Consider the following 19,981-nt stretch of genomic DNA (forward strand, 5'->3'; position numbering starts at 1 on the left):
GGCTTTGCCACCTTGGAGGATGGAGGAAGGTCAATGCTACCCCAAAAACCTCCCACCAGCACCCTGAACCCCAGCTGGCACGCCTGGGGCAGAGCCGAGAGCTGCCCATCACCCACACCGCATCCCGGGGAGGGGTCTCTGCTCCCAGCAGTGTACTGGGGCGCCTGTGATGGGTGCGTCCTGGCAGGGAGCACAAGCCCCGACATCCCCCTTGCACCAGCACGGGCGGCCGGGCTGGGAAGGCTGGGCCGTAGGGAGGGCTGAGCAGCTCTGGTTATTGGCCTGGGTAACATTTAAATGAGAAACCTCAGCCCTGGCTTGGGGGATTTTGTTTCCTTGGAAGCAGGAGCAGGCAGGAAATGAAGAAAACGCGGCCCCGCTCATAAGCGTTTTACCAAATGCCGAAGGCAGCAGGAGGCATTTCCCGGTGCGGCTGTGGAGCATCAGCCCCAGCCACCACCGGAGCCGTGGCTCAGGGAGACATGGGTCAGCACATCCTAGGGAAGGGAGCCCAGCTGAAAGCACCGCTTGGGGTGGGAGGCAGCGAACAGCAGGGTGTAAAGCAGGTCTCTAGCACCCAGCAGCCTCCCATTTTATTCCTGCATCAACACTCGGAGAAGGCAGCTTCGTGCCACGGGCCCTTGGCTGCCTGGCCGGGGCGCAGGGAGCCAGGGGCGGCAGCACCCTCTGCTCCCCATCAGCAGCTCACAGAGGACGGGGCTCCCACGCTGGCTCGGGGCTGGGGCTTTGTCTAAATTGCCCTGGCCTGGAGACAGCGATGGGCAGCGTAATTTGGCGCTGGCTGCAGCCCCAGCTCCGCACCGGCTGCCTTAAGCCCTCCACATGCAGGCACTGGCCTTTGCAGGAGCGGATGAGCCCAGCGCAGAGCTGCTGCCCTGCCAGACTGCAGAAACTTGAGCTCCAAATACATAATTCCTCTGGCACCCCGTGGTTATTTGTGAGCTGCTGTGAGCAGATGGAAGAGTTACAGATAAAGCCATCCGCAGCACGGGAGCCGATTGCCTTCCCCACACAACCGCGTAGGCAACAGCAAAGGCAGGGAGGAGGAAAAAAAAAAAAGAAAAGGCAGAAAGAGAGTGCGAGAGAAGGAGTCAGCCATTTCTACAGGGGCTGAGCTGCCATCTCAGCACACCTACGTGCAAGAAATGGGGACTCTCTGCTGGCAGCGGGCCCTTCCCGGGGAGTTGGACGAGGGTAGTGCTCTCCCACCAGCCATGGCTGCTTGGCTAACGAAGGCAGCGCAAGTCGGGGGTGACATTGGCAAGGCAGAGCGCTGCCACACACTGGGAGAGCAGGCTGTTAACGCTGATCAGAGCTGGCAGCGCCTGCACTCGCTTTGGTCCCAGAGGGGGAATTAAGGGAGAGAAGCTGACGTCAGTCGTGGAAAGGACACGCAGCCCACTCAGCCAAGGCAGCCGGCAGCATCTTCTGGGTGTTGCTAACACCACCTTGAAGGAGAAAATTAAATAGGTCTTTGGAGACAGGGGCTCCTCTGAAGCCAGAGCCCGGCCAGCTGTGATCTGGTGCCGAGCCCCGTGGAAGAGGCAGACAGGCAGGCAAGCACATCAAAGGCTCGGGCCAAGGCCAGAGCGCCAAGCCCCAGAGACTCCCCCAGCTGCAAGCAGCTCCTCCGTAAGAAACCGCTGCTCACAGAAAGGGGACCACGATTAATCTCACTGCTGGGCTTCTCCTCCCTGCACGGAGCTAAACCCCGAGCCGGGGAGCAGCAGCGGAGGCTCCTCAGTCTCCAGGAGCTCTCGCCAGCTCCGTGGGTTGCTTGCGGAGGGTGAAGCGTGGGGCCCCGTGAGCTCCTCGCTGGAGGCAGGTGGGCTACCCAGGAGGGCGGATCTGGCACCGGAGTTTCCCTGTCTGTCTTTTAGGGGGGGTAAACCAGCCCAACACTCACCAACACCCCCCCAGTTCCCAAAGATGACTTTCAAGGGCTGGTACCCCAAAAGCACAGAGCTGTGTGCTAGCATGTACCCCAAAAAAGCAGAGGCACCAAGTTAGCCCTGGCCACAGCCACACCCATCCAGGCAAGGGAGCTAGGGGCACCTGCTGCTCCTCCCGGATTCGAGATGGAGCTGAGAGCCGGGACACAGAGCACCAGGGAGCGTGGAAGCCCAAGAGAGAGACCCCCCCTTCCCCTGCCCTCCGCGCCCCAGCACGACTAAAGGGCTTGCTTGTTCAGAAGCTGGCAAGGCCAATTAATCTAATGAGGTTTTGCAGCCAGGGACTATTGTCAGCCAAGAAAGGCACAGCACTGCAGCGTGAGCGCACGGGTGTCTCCTAGAAGCCAAGGGAATTTGGCAGAGCAAAGCTCACAGCAAAAGCAGGGACGAGAGCAGCACGGATGGATCCTTTTGTTGCTCTCCACCGACCAGCAAGAAAATACACGGGGCACAACAGGCTCACGTGCCGAGTCCAGACAAAGCACCTGAAAACAGGGCCAGGAGCCATCGCTGCTGCGGCCGAGGCCAGGCAGATTAACTGCAGAAGGGACCTTGAGCAGCTGAAATGGAGGCAAAAAAAGCAGAAGCAGCCCCCCCCCCCCCCCCCCCCCAGCTGCAGCCGCTCTGCTCCTCTGCTCTTGCAAGATGGAGCACGGGCTCATTTCGTATGGCAGGGAGCACACAGGGGAGGCTGGTAGCTCCTCCTGGATAGCACTTCCTTGGCGCCGTTACCCACCGCGGGCAGCGCTAACCACCGCCATCGATAATCCTCAACCCACCTTGGCACGGCTGCATTTTGGTACTGGAAGAGGCTTCTGCGTGGATGGTGTCTGCAAGACAGCCTGGGACCTGCTGGCTTTCTTCATCCCTCTGCTCAGGCGGCTGCGACAGAGCACGGCCCGGGCACCCTCGATGAAACGCTGAAGGCAGCCGGGCTCCCCAGATTGCCCCAGCAGCCCTGCTACGGGACACAGGTTGCACAGGCGGGAGCCGCTCGGTGACGGACGAGCCGCAGCCGCCCCGCTGCCCAGGACCCGCCGCCTTCCACGTGCGAAGGACCACACCGCAGCTCCCCAGCGCATGCCCAGAGTAAGACACGCAGGCACCGATTGGATAGAAAGGTTTTATCAAGTTTAAGTTCTAAAAAAGGATCAAAAAATTGTTTTTTATTTTTACACGTACATTACAAAAAAATTTGCAATTGGAATCTTCATCCAGGGGTTACTGAGCTGATTACAAAAAAAAAAAAAAAAAAAGCAGCAGGAAAGCCTGGCTTACACAGCAACCGACAGGGAAAAGCACAGACATTACAGGGGAAACAGAAGGCAGGGAGCCTGCGCCGGGATGCACAGGTACGAGTGCAGACCGGGCTCCACTCCCCAGCAGCAGCAGCTTTATGCCCGCTGCATCCATGCACACGAGGCAGCAGAGCCCGGCCATCAGTGTTTATTTCCCAGGGGTAAGAAAACCAAACAAGTCTACAGTATTTTGCTCATGAGGTTGGTTTTTTTTTTTTGTTGTTGTTGTTGTTGTTGTTGTTGTTGTTTCCCCCCCCCCCCCGCCCCCCAAGCAGAGTTTCACTGCTGAAACTCCTTTGGTCTGAAGTAACCCCCTGCACCCTGAGAGTAGCCGTCAAACATCGCCCTTCCGACCCCCGGCCTGGCTGGGTCCTCCGAGGGCACTTCCCATCTCTCCTCCCACCATATCTTCTGCTCAGCAATAAACCCCTAAGACACAAGTGAAATAATTACTCTTATAAATATATTTATATCATGTAGGAAAATAAGGCACTTCAGGAGGGTTACAGCTCGTCTAATTCTATGACATTCTAATCAGGAAGAAAAATGGGTTAGTTTCTGAAATGAATTAAAACGAATGTTAATACAGTAATAAAAACATCTGATCCGCTTCCCACTTAAAGGCTTTGTTTAAAAAGGAAGAGAAGAAAGTACCCCCTGAAATCCAACAGCAACGAGACCTGACCCGGGGCAGCTGCATCTGCCCCACGCGAGGCCCTGCCAGCCAGCTCCCGCCGGAGCCCCTCAGGGGTGGGTACTTTCAAAGAGGCATATTAAATAAGTTCACGGACTTAAAAAAAAAAAAAAAAATCCTTTCCCTGAAACGACACTCACTCCGCAGAGTTTCTCGGCCATCTGGGACCTCCAGGAGCCCCTTCCCTCGATCTGGTCTGGTGCTTTGGGTCTGATAAGGAGAGGAGAAAGCAGTGAAGGTCACCGACTGCGGATGAGGCTCCAGGCTGAGCCCAGGGAGCCGGGACATGGCTTTCCCTGCGAGCGCGGGCAGGGGGGCGGCGGGGGAAAGGCTGCCGGCGGCAGCAGCCAAGCACTGCGGGCGAGGACACCGGGAGAATGGTTAACCAGGAGCGCGGCGCCGGGAAGGGGAAGGCAGCGGCGGCCTGCCCAAACTCGCCGTGTGCGGGGAGGGAGCGAGCACGCCCCGAGCAAACGGCTCCCAGGATGGGCGAAATGGCTGCTCCGGCTCCGCGTCTCCATACGGACGCGGGTCGGGCTGAAATGGAAAGACAGGGAGGACCCCAGCTGCCAGCTCTCGCTTTTGGCTTTGTGAAATGCTTGAGGTTCGTCCGCCATGCTGTTCAACCCAGCCTTACGCAGAAAAAGGGGAGGAAGGAGTAAGGTAACACGAAATGACAAAGATGGCAGGGGAGTCCAGCACAGGCCCTCCGTCTACGCGGGGCAGCAGCCCTGCAGTTACAGCACAGCTGCTCTGTCTTGCAAAGGTTGTTTTTGGCACCTCTCCTCTTCCCCTACTGGTTTAAGAAATATTAAGCTTACTTGGTGGCCCAGGGCTCTGCGATTTTGCAACGATACTCAAAGAGAGTCACTTTACACCAGTTGTTTCTCAGGGATCTCCACACTAGGCTCATACCACTTCTTTTTGCAATCAAAGGAGATTTAAAAAAAAAATAAAAAATAAAAAAAAAAGACAACCAACCTTCCCTACCTGTCTACAACCCTTCTGTTTAGGATCCAGCAGTTTTGATTCTCACCTCAAGAGGAGAGTTTGAAAGCAGAGGGTGGTTACAGCAGGCTTGCACGGACAGAGCCGCATCCCTCCCGCTGCCAGGAGGGCCGTGCAAGCAGGCGGAGGAGCCGACTCCACCCGCGGCCATGCCAGATCACCCACACAGCATCCTTGTGCAACAGGCAGCGCGTGGGGCAACAGTGTCCCTAACGCCCCGAGGCACGGCCCTGCCTGACAGACCATCCGTCTGGGTCACAGAGAATATGGCACTTTTCTGAATTTCACACGACAGGAATACTCGCTCCCCTTTCCCAACAGGGGCCAAGTCTAGTTAAGGCAATTTAAAATTAACCCAGGTTTGGCATTTGCGAGCTCCTTGCTTCCCTGTGTGATAACGCTGTCAGCCCGGGTTAGCTTAAAGGTCCGTTTTCCCCAGGAACCTGTCTCCGAGAGAAGCCAGAGGAGGATGCTTACAGAAAGAGCAGAAAAACAAGAGGCAGCAATTCTCCTCTAGCTCCCCTTACCCAGCTTGCAGCAGTCATCAGTTTGCATTTCCAAGTCCCTCCACTGCACGATGGCTCACTGGCACTTGAGGGGTTTGCTCCCTCTTCCAGAACCTGAAACCAGCGTTGCTCAGATGTTCCCAGCCCATCGGGATGCCTCACCGTCTACGCCTTTGCATCCTGCCTAGCAGCTGATTTGCAGACAAAAATCTGATGGTGTAGCAGCCCAGTAAATCTCTCCTGATTGTGCTCAGGGTCGCGCTGGATCCGCACCCCAGAAAAGCCCATCCTCCAGGCCCTTATCTGCTCTTTCAAAGATTAAAAATGCATGTGCACACACACGAGAAATCAGTGAGAACTCAATGGCACAAACTGAAGCCATCAATCAAACCCCAAGAAGGATTTTCAGCAACCTGGCAGCCTCGGGCTGGGCCTGGCGCTCCCGATGTCAGCAGCACCATTAAACAAGGCAAGCCAGAGAAGAACGAACGGGCACAGGCTGGCAAAACACTTTACAGCAGGAAAGGCAAAGAGGCTGGAGAGTTGCTCTTAACGGGACACACAGCTGGTCCTGCCCCACAACAGCTGGACCCGTGATCTCCAAAAGGCTTTGGAATTGCTTTCTTGCATGACCCTGGCTGAGAGAGTCACGTCCAAATTAAAATACACATCCATACCATCGGGGGTATTTGTTTATAGATTTCCAAGATATGCTTATAATCTATGTAAGGCAATACAAAACAGCAATAAAACCTAGGTCAGCTAGTTCAAGTTTGCCATTTTCTCCCCCTGCCAGTACTGTATCTGTACTGAGCAGCCTGGGAATTCATAGGGTTAGTGAGGAGAAAAACCGTTTTTTTGGTTTTGTTTTTTGTTTTTTGTTTCTTTAAAATTAACTAATGAATTATAATAAAATTACAGGAAAAGACATAGGTTAGGTCTGATGTAACTGATAGGCAACTCGGTTCACACACAAGACGTTTTTAAGCACACAAACTCCCCTCCTTAGGTGGAAGGGAGGAGGAAGCAAAGGTAATACCAGCATTTTCTGCTACTCAGGTCCCTGTGTAAAAAGTATGGTCACTCTGCTAGAAAAAGCACCTCTTCAAACTGACTGCAGCATTGCCCTGAGCAGGCCAAAGAAGATCAAAGTGCCTGGTGTTCAGAGAACCCCTCCCCACACCATCTCCCTGCTCTACGCACTTTTTTTTTTTTTTTCCTTTTTTAAATACACTCTCAGTATGAACTGGAGAAATCAGCAAAGCGGAGTTTCGCCACCCCTCAGTGCTGACGACACAGATGTGTCTCAGTGGGGCAGTGGCTCTGCTCTCCCAGAAGCGGAAAGCCGAGCAACCGTTCTGCCCCGGCTTTGCATCCCTTTTGTGCAAGTCTCCTTTGGCAGACTTGGCAAAGCAGTCCAGGAGATTTGAGGAAGGTAAAGGCAGCTTTTCAAATAAAAAAAGTCCCTCCTCACATTGCACCCAATGCACTCCACAGCCCTGGAGCCAGGAAGCGCACCCCACGCAGGGTAGTCTGGAAATAATACTAGGGGGTCAGAGGGGAAAGAATTGTGCACTATTGCCAAAACCTGATTATTTGACAGTGGGATGCAGCAGAGAACTGACATTTAAAGCCCATTTTCTTGCAGCACTACCAGTATTCACTGGAAAGGAAGAGCCATCAGATCAACTGTCTGCTGTTGCAATGAGAAAACTAGCTGAAAATGTCCTTCATCTGAAAGGCCACGCGGCCACAACAGGATCATCCATCTTTACTTTAAAAATCCCTCGGGATGGAGGGTTTATATGTGCTCTGCCTGGTGGCATCGAGAATCTGGAGGTTTAGCTCTCTCTTAAATAAGCAACCGTTACACCCCCTCCAGCTAAATCCCAACACCGCATCCTCAGTGTCCGTGAGGAGACCTTTTGGAAAGGCAGAGCACAAAGTCCTGCCAAAGCAGGAGGGGGAGGGAGACGGGAGACATGCTGCTGGTTGTCTGAAAACCCTTGGCACATCTTTGGTTACGGAATGAAAAAGGAAGCGGTGGAAGGTTTGGCCACCTGATTCTTTAAGAAGATGTTAACCCAGGAGAGAAGGGGAAGAAGGGGACGGGACCATGATTAATCCGACCATTCGTCCTCATCGAACTCCGAAGAGTCGTCCTCAGAGTCGCTGTACTCCACAGCGATGCGGCGTGACAGGATCGTTGCCACATCATTGCCCACAACGTCCCGCTTCTCCTGTTCCCGCTGCTCCTCCACCTTGCGGAGCTGGAAGCCTGTTGGGAAGAAGGCAATGGAGGGGATCATGCAAAGGCTTTGGTCACACTGAAATCTCCAAAGCAGCCATCCCTTTGACACAATCCTCTGAGCGAGGCAGCCTGTCCTCTGCCAGCGAGTATCGGACACGCTGTGGGATAACACTGGTGGTGAATGACAGCCAAGACAGGCTGGGTGGGCACGAGGAATGGGAAGCGAATTGTCTCCGTGCTCCTCTGAGGGGTTACCACCACTGCCATTCAATCCACTCACAAACTTGGAATGCACCGATTCCAGCACTGCCGTCTCCAAAGGTGACGGCGGAGGCGTAAAACCTCGTGAGGTGTCAGCATAGGGGCAGGCAAGGAGGGACCACAAGGGACAGGTCTCAAGCAGCGAGGCGGTCACACCACTGCTCGTGAGACGGCTCCCAAGTGCTCGCACTTGGATACTGTGGGGTTTTCCAGAGGCAAAGGAGAAAGTTGGTATTGAAACAAAACCTTACCTTGACGAATAGCTGAAAGTAGATCACTCCTGGCATCGCTAACCGCAGGCAAGGATGACTTGGGCTTGGAGGCGGAGGTGTCTGAGGGTGGAGGAGGGGGTGGGGGCCCATCCAGGCCACTGGAAGACAGAGGCGGTGGGCCAGGAGGAGGCGGCGGTGGCGGGGGAGGCGGCGCACTCCCACTGCCTGGCTGCGGCAGCGGAGGTGGGAGCACACTGGCATATTCAACTGCTGGAGGGGGAGGCGGCGGTGGCGGGGCAGCAAACTCGGGGTGAGGAGGGAAAGACGGGGGCGAGGGTGGTGGTGGGGTTCCTGGGGACGGGAAGCCCATTGGAGGTGGTGGAGGGGGGGTGCTTCCCATCAGCGGTGGTGGCGGCGGTGGCGCCGGAGGGGGAGCAAAGCCTGGCCTGGCTGCTGAGGGGGATCCGATCGGAGGAGCTGGTGGCGGGTGACTTGGGCTAACCAGGCTGGACCGTTTGGTCCCTCCAGAACCAGAACCTCTTTGGTTGTCTACAGGATAGCTGTTGCAACAGAAGGAGAGAGAGAAGTAAGGCTGTTAGCTGTGAGGCCAGATTAGACTGTACAATCTCAATGTTAATGCAAATCACGTGTGTTTGTTGCAGTCCAGACAAAAATCTAAGTTCCAGCTTTAACTGGTGTGTCCATGAGACCTCTCTCCTTGGTTTTAGTTCCCTCACAGTGTTTCTTTTGGCCTACACCACTAGAACAAAGGAAAGCTTCTGGGGACTGGCAGAAGCATTATCATCCATCCCATCTCCCAGGCTGACAAGAACATGAGCCATCTCACCTCTCCGCCAGAGGCCGAGCGTCACATCGGAGCTCAGAGCAGCCTCCTGGCCTAAGCGCTCCTGCAGCAACGCAAGCCACTACCCCTCCACGCTGAGGTCAGACTTATGACACACCAAGCAGGGACGTCTACCGTGATAAATTGCACAAGGACTGGTGGGTGTGCCAGGACAGCATAGGCTCTGAACACCTGCTAGGAACCGATCTCTTCACTGGATTCCACAGCTCAGAGCTGGAGCGCACCAGCCATGTCTCATATCTCGCCATGGCGGGTGAAGAGCAAGACATGGAAATCCAACATGCTTTTAAGGGAAACACCAATTCTTGAGTGACTGAATCTCCCATTTATGGAAGCTGTGTTACACTGCTGCCCTTAAGATACTGTAATATCCTACGTACGTGTAAAGGAAGCCCTAAATTAACATCTCCTTCCATGGTAAAACAGAAGAATAAGGTACATTTGCCACAAAAAGGTCACAGTTTTTAACAGTGCACAGTGCTGATCCAAGACAGACTACTGGAGATCAAACCTAGCTCCCAGAGTTCTTTAAAAACAACCACCAAAACAAAACCAGAGAGGGGAGATCTCTGTGGCTAGGCAGAGATCTAAGCAACTGCATAAGGCAGCGTAAGCTTCATCTGAAAGCTCGTTTCTGCTCTGCCCTAGAGGAACATGCTGCAGAGTGGAGTGCTTGGTCTCTCTGACACATCAGAAGAGTCTTTTCTGCAGCACTGCTGCCTTTGGATAAGATGGAGACAAGCTAACACAATCCTGTCTATCAGATGTACATCCTCCTGTTACTCTTGACTCTGTTTTACTGCCTTTAAGAAAAAGCTACTCTCGTTTCATCCTTTGTGTCTTGAGCCACTGCTGGACCATAATTCTCATCTCTAGAGGTGACTGGAAGTCACCATTTCATCCGATACAAAGCAGCTGCCCTGAACTTGCACTGAAGTCTCTGGGAAGAAGTCAGCTGGTGTGCTCAAGTCCTTTAAATTTAACTACATCTACATCTTCAGCACCCACGTCGCACATTTGTCAAAGATCATAGGGCAAATGATAACAAAAACAGAGGCAAAAGCAGCCGTTCTTTGCACAGCTCTATCAGGAACGTAAGTCTACGTGCTCTGGAACAACTGCATTCGAAAACTCATGCAATGGAGACAGACCATTAAATTGGGACCCCACTCTTCTAGAACGTGAAGTAAGTCTGCTCTAGTTCTCGCCCAGGCCCATTCTCCCCTTCTGTATAGGAATGACGACGGCGGCTGGGATTTATGGAGAGCCGTGCTGCCTGTGCCTCTGTCCCTGCCTGCAGTTGCACTTCCCCTCCAGACAGGAGCATTCTGGTTCCCGTACAACACCCGTTAGGAAGTTATGCTGAACTATCTCAGCCTGTCTCATGTCATCCTTTTACACCACCTACTACTCCTTGGTGACAGAAGGGATCCCGTAGGCTTACCTAAATTCCACCGGGGGTGGAGGCAGGCTGTCATCTGGGAATGAAGGAGGTGGTGGCACAATAGAGTCAGTCTGCGGCGGTGGCGGGTAGCAGTTCACGTCCATGCTTTCATTTGAACCGATGCTGCCGTTCTGATACACCATGTTAGAGGGGTACCTGAGTGAAAGCAAGACAAGCAATTTATTTAAAGAGTTCAAGGCAACGTCTAAAGCTCACTTTCCCCCTCACTCACAAGAGCTTTGCCTCGTGGAAGGGTTACAACAAACAACTGTGCAGCAGTTCAACCACCAAACAGCAGTGATATTAACCACGTGGATAGATCAACCTGCAAGACTCAGAAATGAGGTTTTCTAGCAGGAATGGCTTTTCCCAGCACAGTGGGACCTTATCAACCACCACAACAGGACACACAAAACCTTAAAGCAACATTTAAAAAAAAAAAGTCTCTATTTCTCAAAGCATCCTATATGAAGAACCACGTACAGATGTATTAGTTTGCTCTGCATAATTCTTTGGCTAGAATTTGCCCAGATACTCTCACGTTTGCTTATTGCTACCACATGCCAGAACAGCATGAGTTATTTATTTTAGTGAACAAGAAAACACTGAAATAAAAAATATTTTTCTTAACATTTGATTATAGAAATAACACTTATAAGACTGTTTTGACCAACTTGGACTTGAAGGACTCCCCGCTACACTGGGCATCATCAGTGGCAAAAAAGAAGAGATACTCAAAGATGCCAAAAAATAAGCCTGAGAACAGAATATCAAACAAGAAACAGCGATGCCATTATCCAAGTATCCAAAGCTGAAATAGTACTGAAGGAAGAGACCACTCTCACACTCAGCTTTCAATGAGCTCATTTCACTGTGGGGTGGTGAAGCCCCTCGTTCTTGGGGCTCTGCACCTCAAGTGAATTCAAACGCATGAACATGCTTACATGAGAAAAGAGAGGAGCAAGAAAATGGTGCTGTTGTGCTGCTTGATTCCTCTGCTAGAAACCAAACCTGCTCTCCTATTAAACTAAAAGCAAGTTTTATTTTTAGCTGGAGAGTGTGATTTAAAGAGAGATTTTTCTTATATGAAAGGAAGCTGCAAGGAGCGAGCAAGCGAGAAGTGCATTGTGGGGAATTCAGTCTGCTTCCAGCCTTGCTGGTGTCAAAAGTTAAATGAATTCCCAAGCCAGAAGCGCTAAAGAGAGATCTGTAGCTTGAAATACTTGGATGGGGACAGCCCCCGCTTCAACTTTAGGGTGTGAAGAGCCATTTGTGAAATGTAACAAAGCAATCACACAATACCACTGAGATGCCACCCCGCTCCTCAGCGTAAGGCCCAGAGGCTGGGTGTGATGGGAAGGGCATCGCGACGGGGTAGGGAGCCAAAGCTCTCAACACTTTTGTGCCCACAAGACAGGCAGCCGAGAGCAGACTTGCTACCGAAGCTGTTCCTGCCACCTTGTTCAAACCATGTAGCTCCCTGATTTATTTAGCAAATTTTAAATCAGCAGACGGATTTACTTTGGAGAATCTGATTAGTGGCAGTATCGATCCGCACTGTGCAGCGGATCTGGAGAAGCTGCAGAGCAGGGTGAACTGCATTACAATCAACAACACCCGCCCGCTCCCCCTCGCTGGGAGCTGAACAGAGCCCCAGACTTGCTTACCCGGTAGGACCGTGTTTGTCCTTTGACTCAACAAACTCTTGTCCCATTTTCAGCTTCTCCCACTCTTCTTTCCGGGTTTTGATTTTCCGCGGATTCACATTTCCTCGGTTTGGATTCTCCTTTTTCTCTTTCTAAGGGAGGAGGAATCAAACAGAAGCCTTATTTTGCTTTAAACTCACTGGGAATAGGGAGGGATAGGACAGACCTACAGCAGTTTAAAGATACAGTCTCAAAGAGAGCCAGGATTTTTAATTTACTTTCCTGATTGCTGCAAGCTCCAAAGATCTCCCATAGAAGTTGGAGTACAGACAGCATAAAAAGAAAGACAGCATCAGGTTCCCCAGTGCAGCCCAGACATGATGCCATCGTTACTCCCTGGCACAACCACCCTGAGGGCAGAGGGCAAGCTCAGTTTCCCACATTAATTCAGTTTTTGGCCCCTGTGTCAAGACTGCCAAGTCTCACCATCACCTTGCTGGTGTTACGTGCTTTGGGGTGCAACATGGACACTTGCCCACAAAGAATTGGGCTTTAGCTAGCCTCGCTCTCTGTATTCTAGCATGCCCTAAATCTCTCCTTTGTTATTTTGACTGAAAAATCATGATCTGTTTTGATATTTAATACTCCAGTTGCTCAACAGCTAAATAAAGTATGCTCAAACTGAATCTTTTATGGTGTAAGTTTCAGTGTTGGTAAACATGGGGCCAGGCAGCCAAACCCATTTGGACCCATGTTTACCCGCACTCCCTCCAGGCAGCCAAACCAGGAACTCTACTGGGCAGTTTCAGCTTAAATGGTTTTGTTAAGCCTCCCGCTTGCTCCTGATTTAACATTAGGGCCTGGTTTTGCACTCCTGAAGGGATATTTTCTCCCTCCTTTATTCTTCCACAGTAGAATGTATTACGCCACTCAAAACACTGTGGTGCTGGGGCAGTGGGATTTGCACTGCTTCAACACTGAACAGACCCCATCAGAAGCACAGAAAAGACTCCAACACAATTTTCTCCCCTGCTGACTGCACCAGCGCCATGTTTGAGGACTACAAATTAAGCCATTATAACCATACAAAGACAGTGGCATTTGGAAAAACAGATTAAGGGTATTTTTGTTTTCTTTTTTTAATTAACAAGGATGAGAGTAAACCAGATAAAAACGTCACAGAATTGATCCCTAAAGAGTTTAAGAGAGCAAACCTGAATTTTGGATAGCAACTTTCGAGTCCAAGATTCATTAACACTTCCCACCTCCTATTCTTCCCTGACATGGCTCTGTTGGCAGAGATCTCCAATTTCCTCACCCTATGTTTCCGCTTCTCTTTCATAATATCCTTGGTGTCCTGAAGCATTTTCTCTTTCCAAAGGTCAAAGAAATATGATGGATCTGTGTAGAATTTAAGCGCCTCCTTGCCATCATCCCTAGAACGGGGGGGGGGGGAAACACACAAACAAGGACCAAGTCACGCATTTGTTTGAAGCCCAAAGAAAACACAAGGCACAACCCCAGATGACAGTTTAAAAGTCTGCAGTGAGAAGGTCAAACACGCTGCTCTCGTCTCTGTCCTCCATTTCAGAACAGGCAGCAGACCCACAGCCTCACTTGTCCCGGCTCTCCCACTTGCCATCGCTTTTGCCCTCACACAAACTCTCCATTACTCAGCACCTGAAGAGCTCAACTGCTCTAAACAATCACCAAGAGAGCAGCAGGTCTCTCACTTCAACCCCCACTTGTTTGTGTTGTATTTTTGGTGTGAAAAAAACCTTCTCCAGCCCAGGAACCCTAAATCAGACCAGCACCATCCCTGAAACTCATGAGCGAGCACACAGACACGCACACACACGCGCGCACACACACACTCTCTCTCTCCTCCTACTTTGCAGTGCAGCCGCGTCTGGCAGAAGACAGCTGCCTCCAGCTATCTGTAATTACTTTTTACCTGTTCAAAAGATATTTATGGATGTGGGCTAAGTCTCTGTATTCTGACCCCCTTTACTTCTACTACCTACAAGATGAAATCAGAGCGGGACTGCTCAGGAGAACTGGTTACACAGCCAGCACAGGTCACATCAGATGTCTCAGACCAGGCACAGAAGGCCACAGAAAGCATCTCCAGATTCTACAGGAGTCTGCTGCACCCACCTGGGTGAGAGCCATTTACAGATGTATGCTCTGCAGTTTGCACTACAGCTTTCTGGAAAGGAGCCACAGGGCTACAGAGAAGCACAAGAAAAATGCATCATCTGCACAACACCTAGCATGTTTATGCAGTGCCAGCCAAGCCTTGCCCCAAGGCAGTCACAACAGTGACAGCAGGTAACCAAATATATAATTTTCTAGCTACGCTCATTTGTACAGCCCCAAAAGCGAAGTTTCACGTAATCCAGAGGATGAAGGTCTCCTAGTGGATCTCAATTTCGCAACTCGATTTCCCATTGGAAACGGCTACTTCAATACAGCACAGAATGGGAAATGACCTCCTTGGCAGGTTGGGGGGGAAGAGGTACTCCTCTGCAAGGGAACAAGGGGCCAAGAAGGTGTTGCAGCCATACCTGTAAGGTGAGAGAATGTTGAGAGGTGGAGGAGTGTTGCAGGTCCTATAGGTTTCAAGGACAGGCACGGGGAGAGAATCTCTGTCGAAGAGCTTCTGGTCCTGAGTAGTGGAGCTTTTGAAGGCCTTCCTGGTGTTAATCCCTTGCAGGGAGACTGTAAGAAAGAGGAGAGAGCAAGTGAAGAACAGCTTGACCCAGGCCAATGACACTGAAGATCAAGTAGCGAACATCTGATTTCAGTTGGAGTTCTTGGCACGCTTAGCACTTCTTAAGGTCAGGTTCCTTTTCCCACAGATCTCTTGGGGAACGCAGCAAATCTCAGATCATACCGTGCCAATACCCGCTGCTGTATAGACACGGCTCTCTTGAGAGTTGCCAATGTGGTTTCAAACCCCTGTGACCAAGACTCAAGAAGTGCACCGCTAACAAACTGCTGAAAAGCGAGTTTCCACATGGAGACTTGCTAACGAGCAAATCTGGACTCGGCCAGAAAGGCTATCCACATGAGCAGCACAGTGCTTTTTCAGGAGGGGAGGAAACTGTCCCTCTTAGTCCAAGAGAAGACGTTCCAACGCCCATCGCAGCATCGTTTTACGGCCGCGAATTGACCACGCTGACTCAATAAGAATCTTTACCACGCTTGGTCTGCAAGGACTGTGCTCCACTCCATTACCTTCTTCCTCTTTGGGATCCAGCTGAGTGACTTTGACTTGCAAGCGGTCAACTCTCTCGACTAGAACGCTCACCCGAGAGGCAAAGGTGTTGGCTTGAGTAAACAACTCTCCAAATATGTCTTCTGCAAATTTACCTGGAATATTAAAGCGTCCACATTACCCTCGTGAGCCACATCAGACCACGTTCAGTCTCCCAGCTTGTTTTCTTGAAGAAAGAAGAAAGAAGGAACAAACCACGCATCTTTTCAAGTTTGTCAGGGTTGAGTTTTAACATCCAGGAAGAAAATGCTCTATTCCACCAAAACCTGACATTTCCAAGGGATCTTCAAGCAATAAAGAGACAATCGAGTCATACTTTCAAGTCATTATTAAAGTAACGAAATAAGGAGGGCTGACAACACTGTGCTGGTCTGAATCTGGACGGGTCTGTAGTCCTTTAAGATTCTCTGCTGTTCTGTTTATTAGACAAGCAAATACAGTTAGATTTTTATTGCTCTGGAGAATCTCAAAGGCTCCCAGTCTCCAGCAGGCCTGCCTCCAGGGTAACTGGCACATATTTACAAGCTCAAAGTACTCTGGAACTAGAGAGCAGACCCAGTCCTTGATCCTAAAGCCTGAGCTACAAACCACAGACGAAAGCACTGACCCTTTTGTTCCTTCAGGTGGCAGTGTCTGAAAAATTGATGCATTCACGTTTATTCTAAATCAAAACCAGAGGGGAACTTCTCACACATGGATATTCTCTCTGTAACAGCCTGGATTGCCCAGTGGGCTGCTATGACAAACATCATCCATCGTTTAGACTGCAAGAGTGCCTAGGGGCTTAGATCAGGAGCTCGCTGCACCACTTACTGGCCTAATGAAAAGATGTCCCCTGTCCTTAAGAGTTTAAAAATCTACGCATACAACAAGAGATGACCACAGGTAGACAGGGGTGGGAGAACTGGAAGAAAACCAAGAACTTACAGTAACCAAGAACTTACAGTAAGTACTGTCTTTTTGTTCTGCTCTCAGGCATAACCCAAGACAGGGAGCCCTCACCACGCAGAGGACCACACTGATCAGAACAGACTTGGCACTGACAGCAGACGCAGGCCCGTGGAGTTCCCACTGATGGGAAACATTTCCAGCCACGGCTGCTGAGTACAAGGCTGCTCCCAATAAGCAGTCTGGTTTTGAAGTGCATCATCATATGGTCAACAGTTTGTTCTGGAATCTGTTACTCCTGAAGATCCTCTCCGACATTCAGGAAAGGATAACCAGTTGGAAGCCTAACTTCAACGGCAATTTTGGAAAATCTAGCTGTCTGCAATGAGTCACACCAGAAAGGCAAGCGCCCCTTCCGCAAGGCAACGCGAGGGCATCCCCCAAAGCCCAGCTGCACAAATACTTTCAGCTATCTAAACTGACATATCAGCTACTTGTTCATACTCCCATGCAGTTCTCCTTACACTGCCAAGCACGGGGAACCAGCCAGGTTAAAAATCAACCTCCTCCACCCCTTCTGGTGGCAATGCCAGCTTGAAGTGTTTATAGAAAGCAAATGCTGGATGTTAACTTCAACTGATCTCCTCCTTCCATGTCTCCACATACGCTCCATTAACAAGCCCAACCAGCTTTCCTCAAACGCATGAGAGGGATTTTACTTCTGGAGACCTAAGGGCCAGGTAGCTCTTGCTATAGCAACAGTTCAAAAAAGAAAAGTTGGAATTTGGTTTCTACTTTAATAAGAACCGAAAATAACTTCTGAATTTCACAAGGAACTGTGACAAGCACTAGGGAAAAAATAAAGTCTTTGGTTTGCAATGCTGAGTAGTACCTTTCAAGCATAAAATAATATATTAAACAGCATTGTATATATCAGTCTTGACCCTGGAGGGAGACGAAGGGATGGTCCGTATTCCCTTGCCTGTGTAAGTGCACCTGTACGGAGTTATCATCCAGCATCTCACATACTGTTCTGTGTTTCATGTACACTTTTAGATGAGATAAGGCAGAGATTAATTTTTTGGTTTAGTTACTTTGACTGCAAAAGCGCAGCTTACAATCAGAATTATCTTTGTCATGCACTGGCAGGAAGACAGACGGCATGATTTAATAGGTCTTTCCATCTTTAGCTTGTGGATTCTATAAAATCACACAGAAACGCACAGTCGACTTATACAAAGTGCTACCAGCTGTGATAGTAACGAAGGGTAAACTCACTGGAATATGAAAGTTTGACAAGATTTATGTTTGCATCTTTGTAAGGAGACTGCGGTGCACTAGGCATGGCTGATTATTCACTTGACAGGGCTGTCACAGCCTACTGAACCTGCTTTACGTTCCTGTAATATTCAACATACAAGGAAGGAACGGATTTATTTTTCAGAACTAAGAAAAGAAAAGGAGCGGGGGCAGGACTTTGGCCATTTGGGTGCGAGCGTTCTGTAGCGGTTAGTCTAAACAGCGCTCCACGTAAAATACTGCTGGCCCTAGGGAAGCGGGTAAGAGACGGTGCTCAGCATTTCCTCCGCACCCGCCTCGCTCCCCTTACGCAGGCAAGTGTGCAAGTGTCAGCAAGAGCCACCTCTCCCGAGTTTTCCCTCCAGCGCTCTCCTCGAGGTATCTGCGATTGGTGCAGCAGCACGCACCTCCCTCCCCACATTGCCGAGCGAGGCTCCCGGGGTGCCTTCCCAATAAAGAAACCGGGCTGCAATTTGGCTTCCAGCACTTCACCCTCTCTCTCTGACGAGGCAGAGGCAGAGAAGCTTTGAATATCTGAGCTGTGCAAAGAAGGTCTAAACCTGAAGGATCTCACCATGGCTCTGTCACGCTAACCCGCTGCATGCCTTTGGACTGGGATTAGCTTTCTCTGCAGCTGAGATTTGCACAGCTTTACCGCCTTCTTCCTCATCATTTCACATGCACGAGATGGATTTTACTCACACTCCACAACCATCTTGGCTACAAGACCTAACAAATGAACAACGAGGGCCAGTTGAACGCGAGCAGAGAAACTGGTCTTGCCTGCGCAGTGACATTTCTACAACCCAACAGAATGCGATACCGACTGGCAGCAAACACAGGCCCAGATTTTAGCGACAGCCATGGTTTTCACTGCTGGAAAGAGACTGCACCCAAACTTTCCCTGCCACATTCACGCTACGGCGGAAGACAAGGGGTTTGCTTTGCAGAGCAGGCAGAAGTGCTTGCAGAAACCATGGAGAAGCTAAACAATATATTAATTTGATTATCCAAGTCTTGCTTCAAGGGCAGAGGTGGCTAATCAGAATCCAGAGCATTTCAACAGACTAAGGAGTCATCCCAGAGAGACCACAATTAACTCTTCGCTTCTCCTATGGCACGTAGGCCCCCATTTTCCCTCCAGCCCTTACAAGGCTATTGGTCAGCCCACTGGAGAGCTGCGCTAGGCATCGCTACAGCTCTTGCTACCATTTGAGCGAGCAGCCCCAAACCCCCAATACTCCAGAGGCCACACTTGGCTCAGACTGGGGACTTGGGGTCTTGCAATGCAACAAACAGCAGGGGCAAACAGGCGGCTTCTGCGTGTGCGCTTTAATTATCTTTCATTAAAAATAAGACTACTGACACACTGTAGATTCAACACAGTCAAGCTCCATTTAGTAGCGCGTGCAATTACAGGCACATTCTCTGACACAAGATCCTGGCTGCTCGGAGAGCCTCCCATTTTACAAGCCTGAGTTGTGCTCCATCCTTCCATCTGCAGTTTCGCTGCAGCCTCTCACACACGCACGCACACACACGCACACATACACCCCCCCCCCCTTTTCTCTTAGATGGGAAGGCAGTGGGACCAGGGATATGAAATTAGCATCAGATTTCTTTAGGAAAACATTTTAGCATTACCCAGGGAAGGCAGATGGGGGAGAAATAGGAACACGAGAGTAGAAAGGGAGCTAAATAAAGAGCACTAGCGACTCCTGAGGGCAACGTGCAGGCTCGCCATGGTACTCACTCAGGCTGCCCAGCTGTCGAATGACATTTGCCAGGGTGATGTTGGTCATGCATTCCAGCTCGCTTCGAACGCTAGGCAACGTCTGACGGCACAGGTGCCTTGGCTCAATGTTCCTCGTTACTAACGGCATGGTGGACCTGCTTCAGGCACTGTTCTGAAAGATGAAAAACAACCCAAAAAAGAAACAGGAAAGGATTACTCAACCGCAAATTCCAGGCACACCAGAACCATGGTGTTCGTTTTTCCTGCTCTCAAATGGCGTTATTTATAAGCCTTCTTTCCCCCCTCCCCACCCTTATAAAACTGGTTCATCAGAAATAAAGATCCTGCTGTTCTATGACTTGCAGTGACAGCAAAGCCCCACCAGCTCAGGTACAGAGGCAGAGATGGAAAACTACACATCTTCGCCCACACGCAAGGTGCTGCTGGCATTACCGCAGCCGTTGTTCCCTTCCTACCCATCCGCCGCCTCTGAGCAGTCTCCTTCCTCCCGCGCTCACACACAGCGTCTTTGGCGAGTCCTACAAGCTCTTCTTCAGAAATATTTTAAACTTGCAATCAATAGGTTTGCTTAAACTGAGAGGATGAAGGTGGGAGATGTTA

At 50.7% G+C, this 19,981-nt stretch overlaps 1 protein-coding gene across 5 annotated transcripts in view; it reads right to left on the reverse strand.

Moving 5' to 3' along the window:
* Positions 1-3,493: 3,493 nt before the first annotated feature.
* WASF2 (WASP family member 2) overlaps positions 3,494-19,981 on the reverse strand; it is a 32,809-nt gene continuing 16,321 nt past the window's right edge. For 3 of the 5 annotated variants that reach the window (XM_082329530.1, XM_082329532.1, XM_082329531.1), the window contains 8 exons: positions 19,379-19,532; positions 15,399-15,533; positions 14,726-14,879; positions 13,477-13,594; positions 12,180-12,310; positions 10,513-10,668; positions 8,243-8,763; positions 3,494-7,757 (listed from right to left, as the gene is read on the reverse strand). In XM_082329530.1, coding sequence (XP_082185656.1) covers positions 7,600-7,757; positions 8,243-8,763; positions 10,513-10,668; positions 12,180-12,310; positions 13,477-13,594; positions 14,726-14,879; positions 15,399-15,533; positions 19,379-19,508 — 1,503 coding nt within the window. In that variant the 5' untranslated portion in view covers positions 19,509-19,532 and the 3' untranslated portion in view covers positions 3,494-7,599. Of the gene's footprint in view, positions 7,758-8,242; positions 8,764-10,512; positions 10,669-12,179; positions 12,311-13,476; positions 13,595-14,725; positions 14,880-15,398; positions 15,534-19,378; positions 19,533-19,836; positions 19,857-19,981 lie in introns of those variants that run through there. The other 2 variants (XM_082329534.1, XM_082329533.1) reach the window with 2 other exon arrangements.

This window comes from Platalea leucorodia (assembly GCF_965183815.1).
Source record: "Platalea leucorodia genome assembly, chromosome: 18".
NCBI lineage: Eukaryota > Metazoa > Chordata > Aves > Pelecaniformes > Threskiornithidae > Platalea > Platalea leucorodia.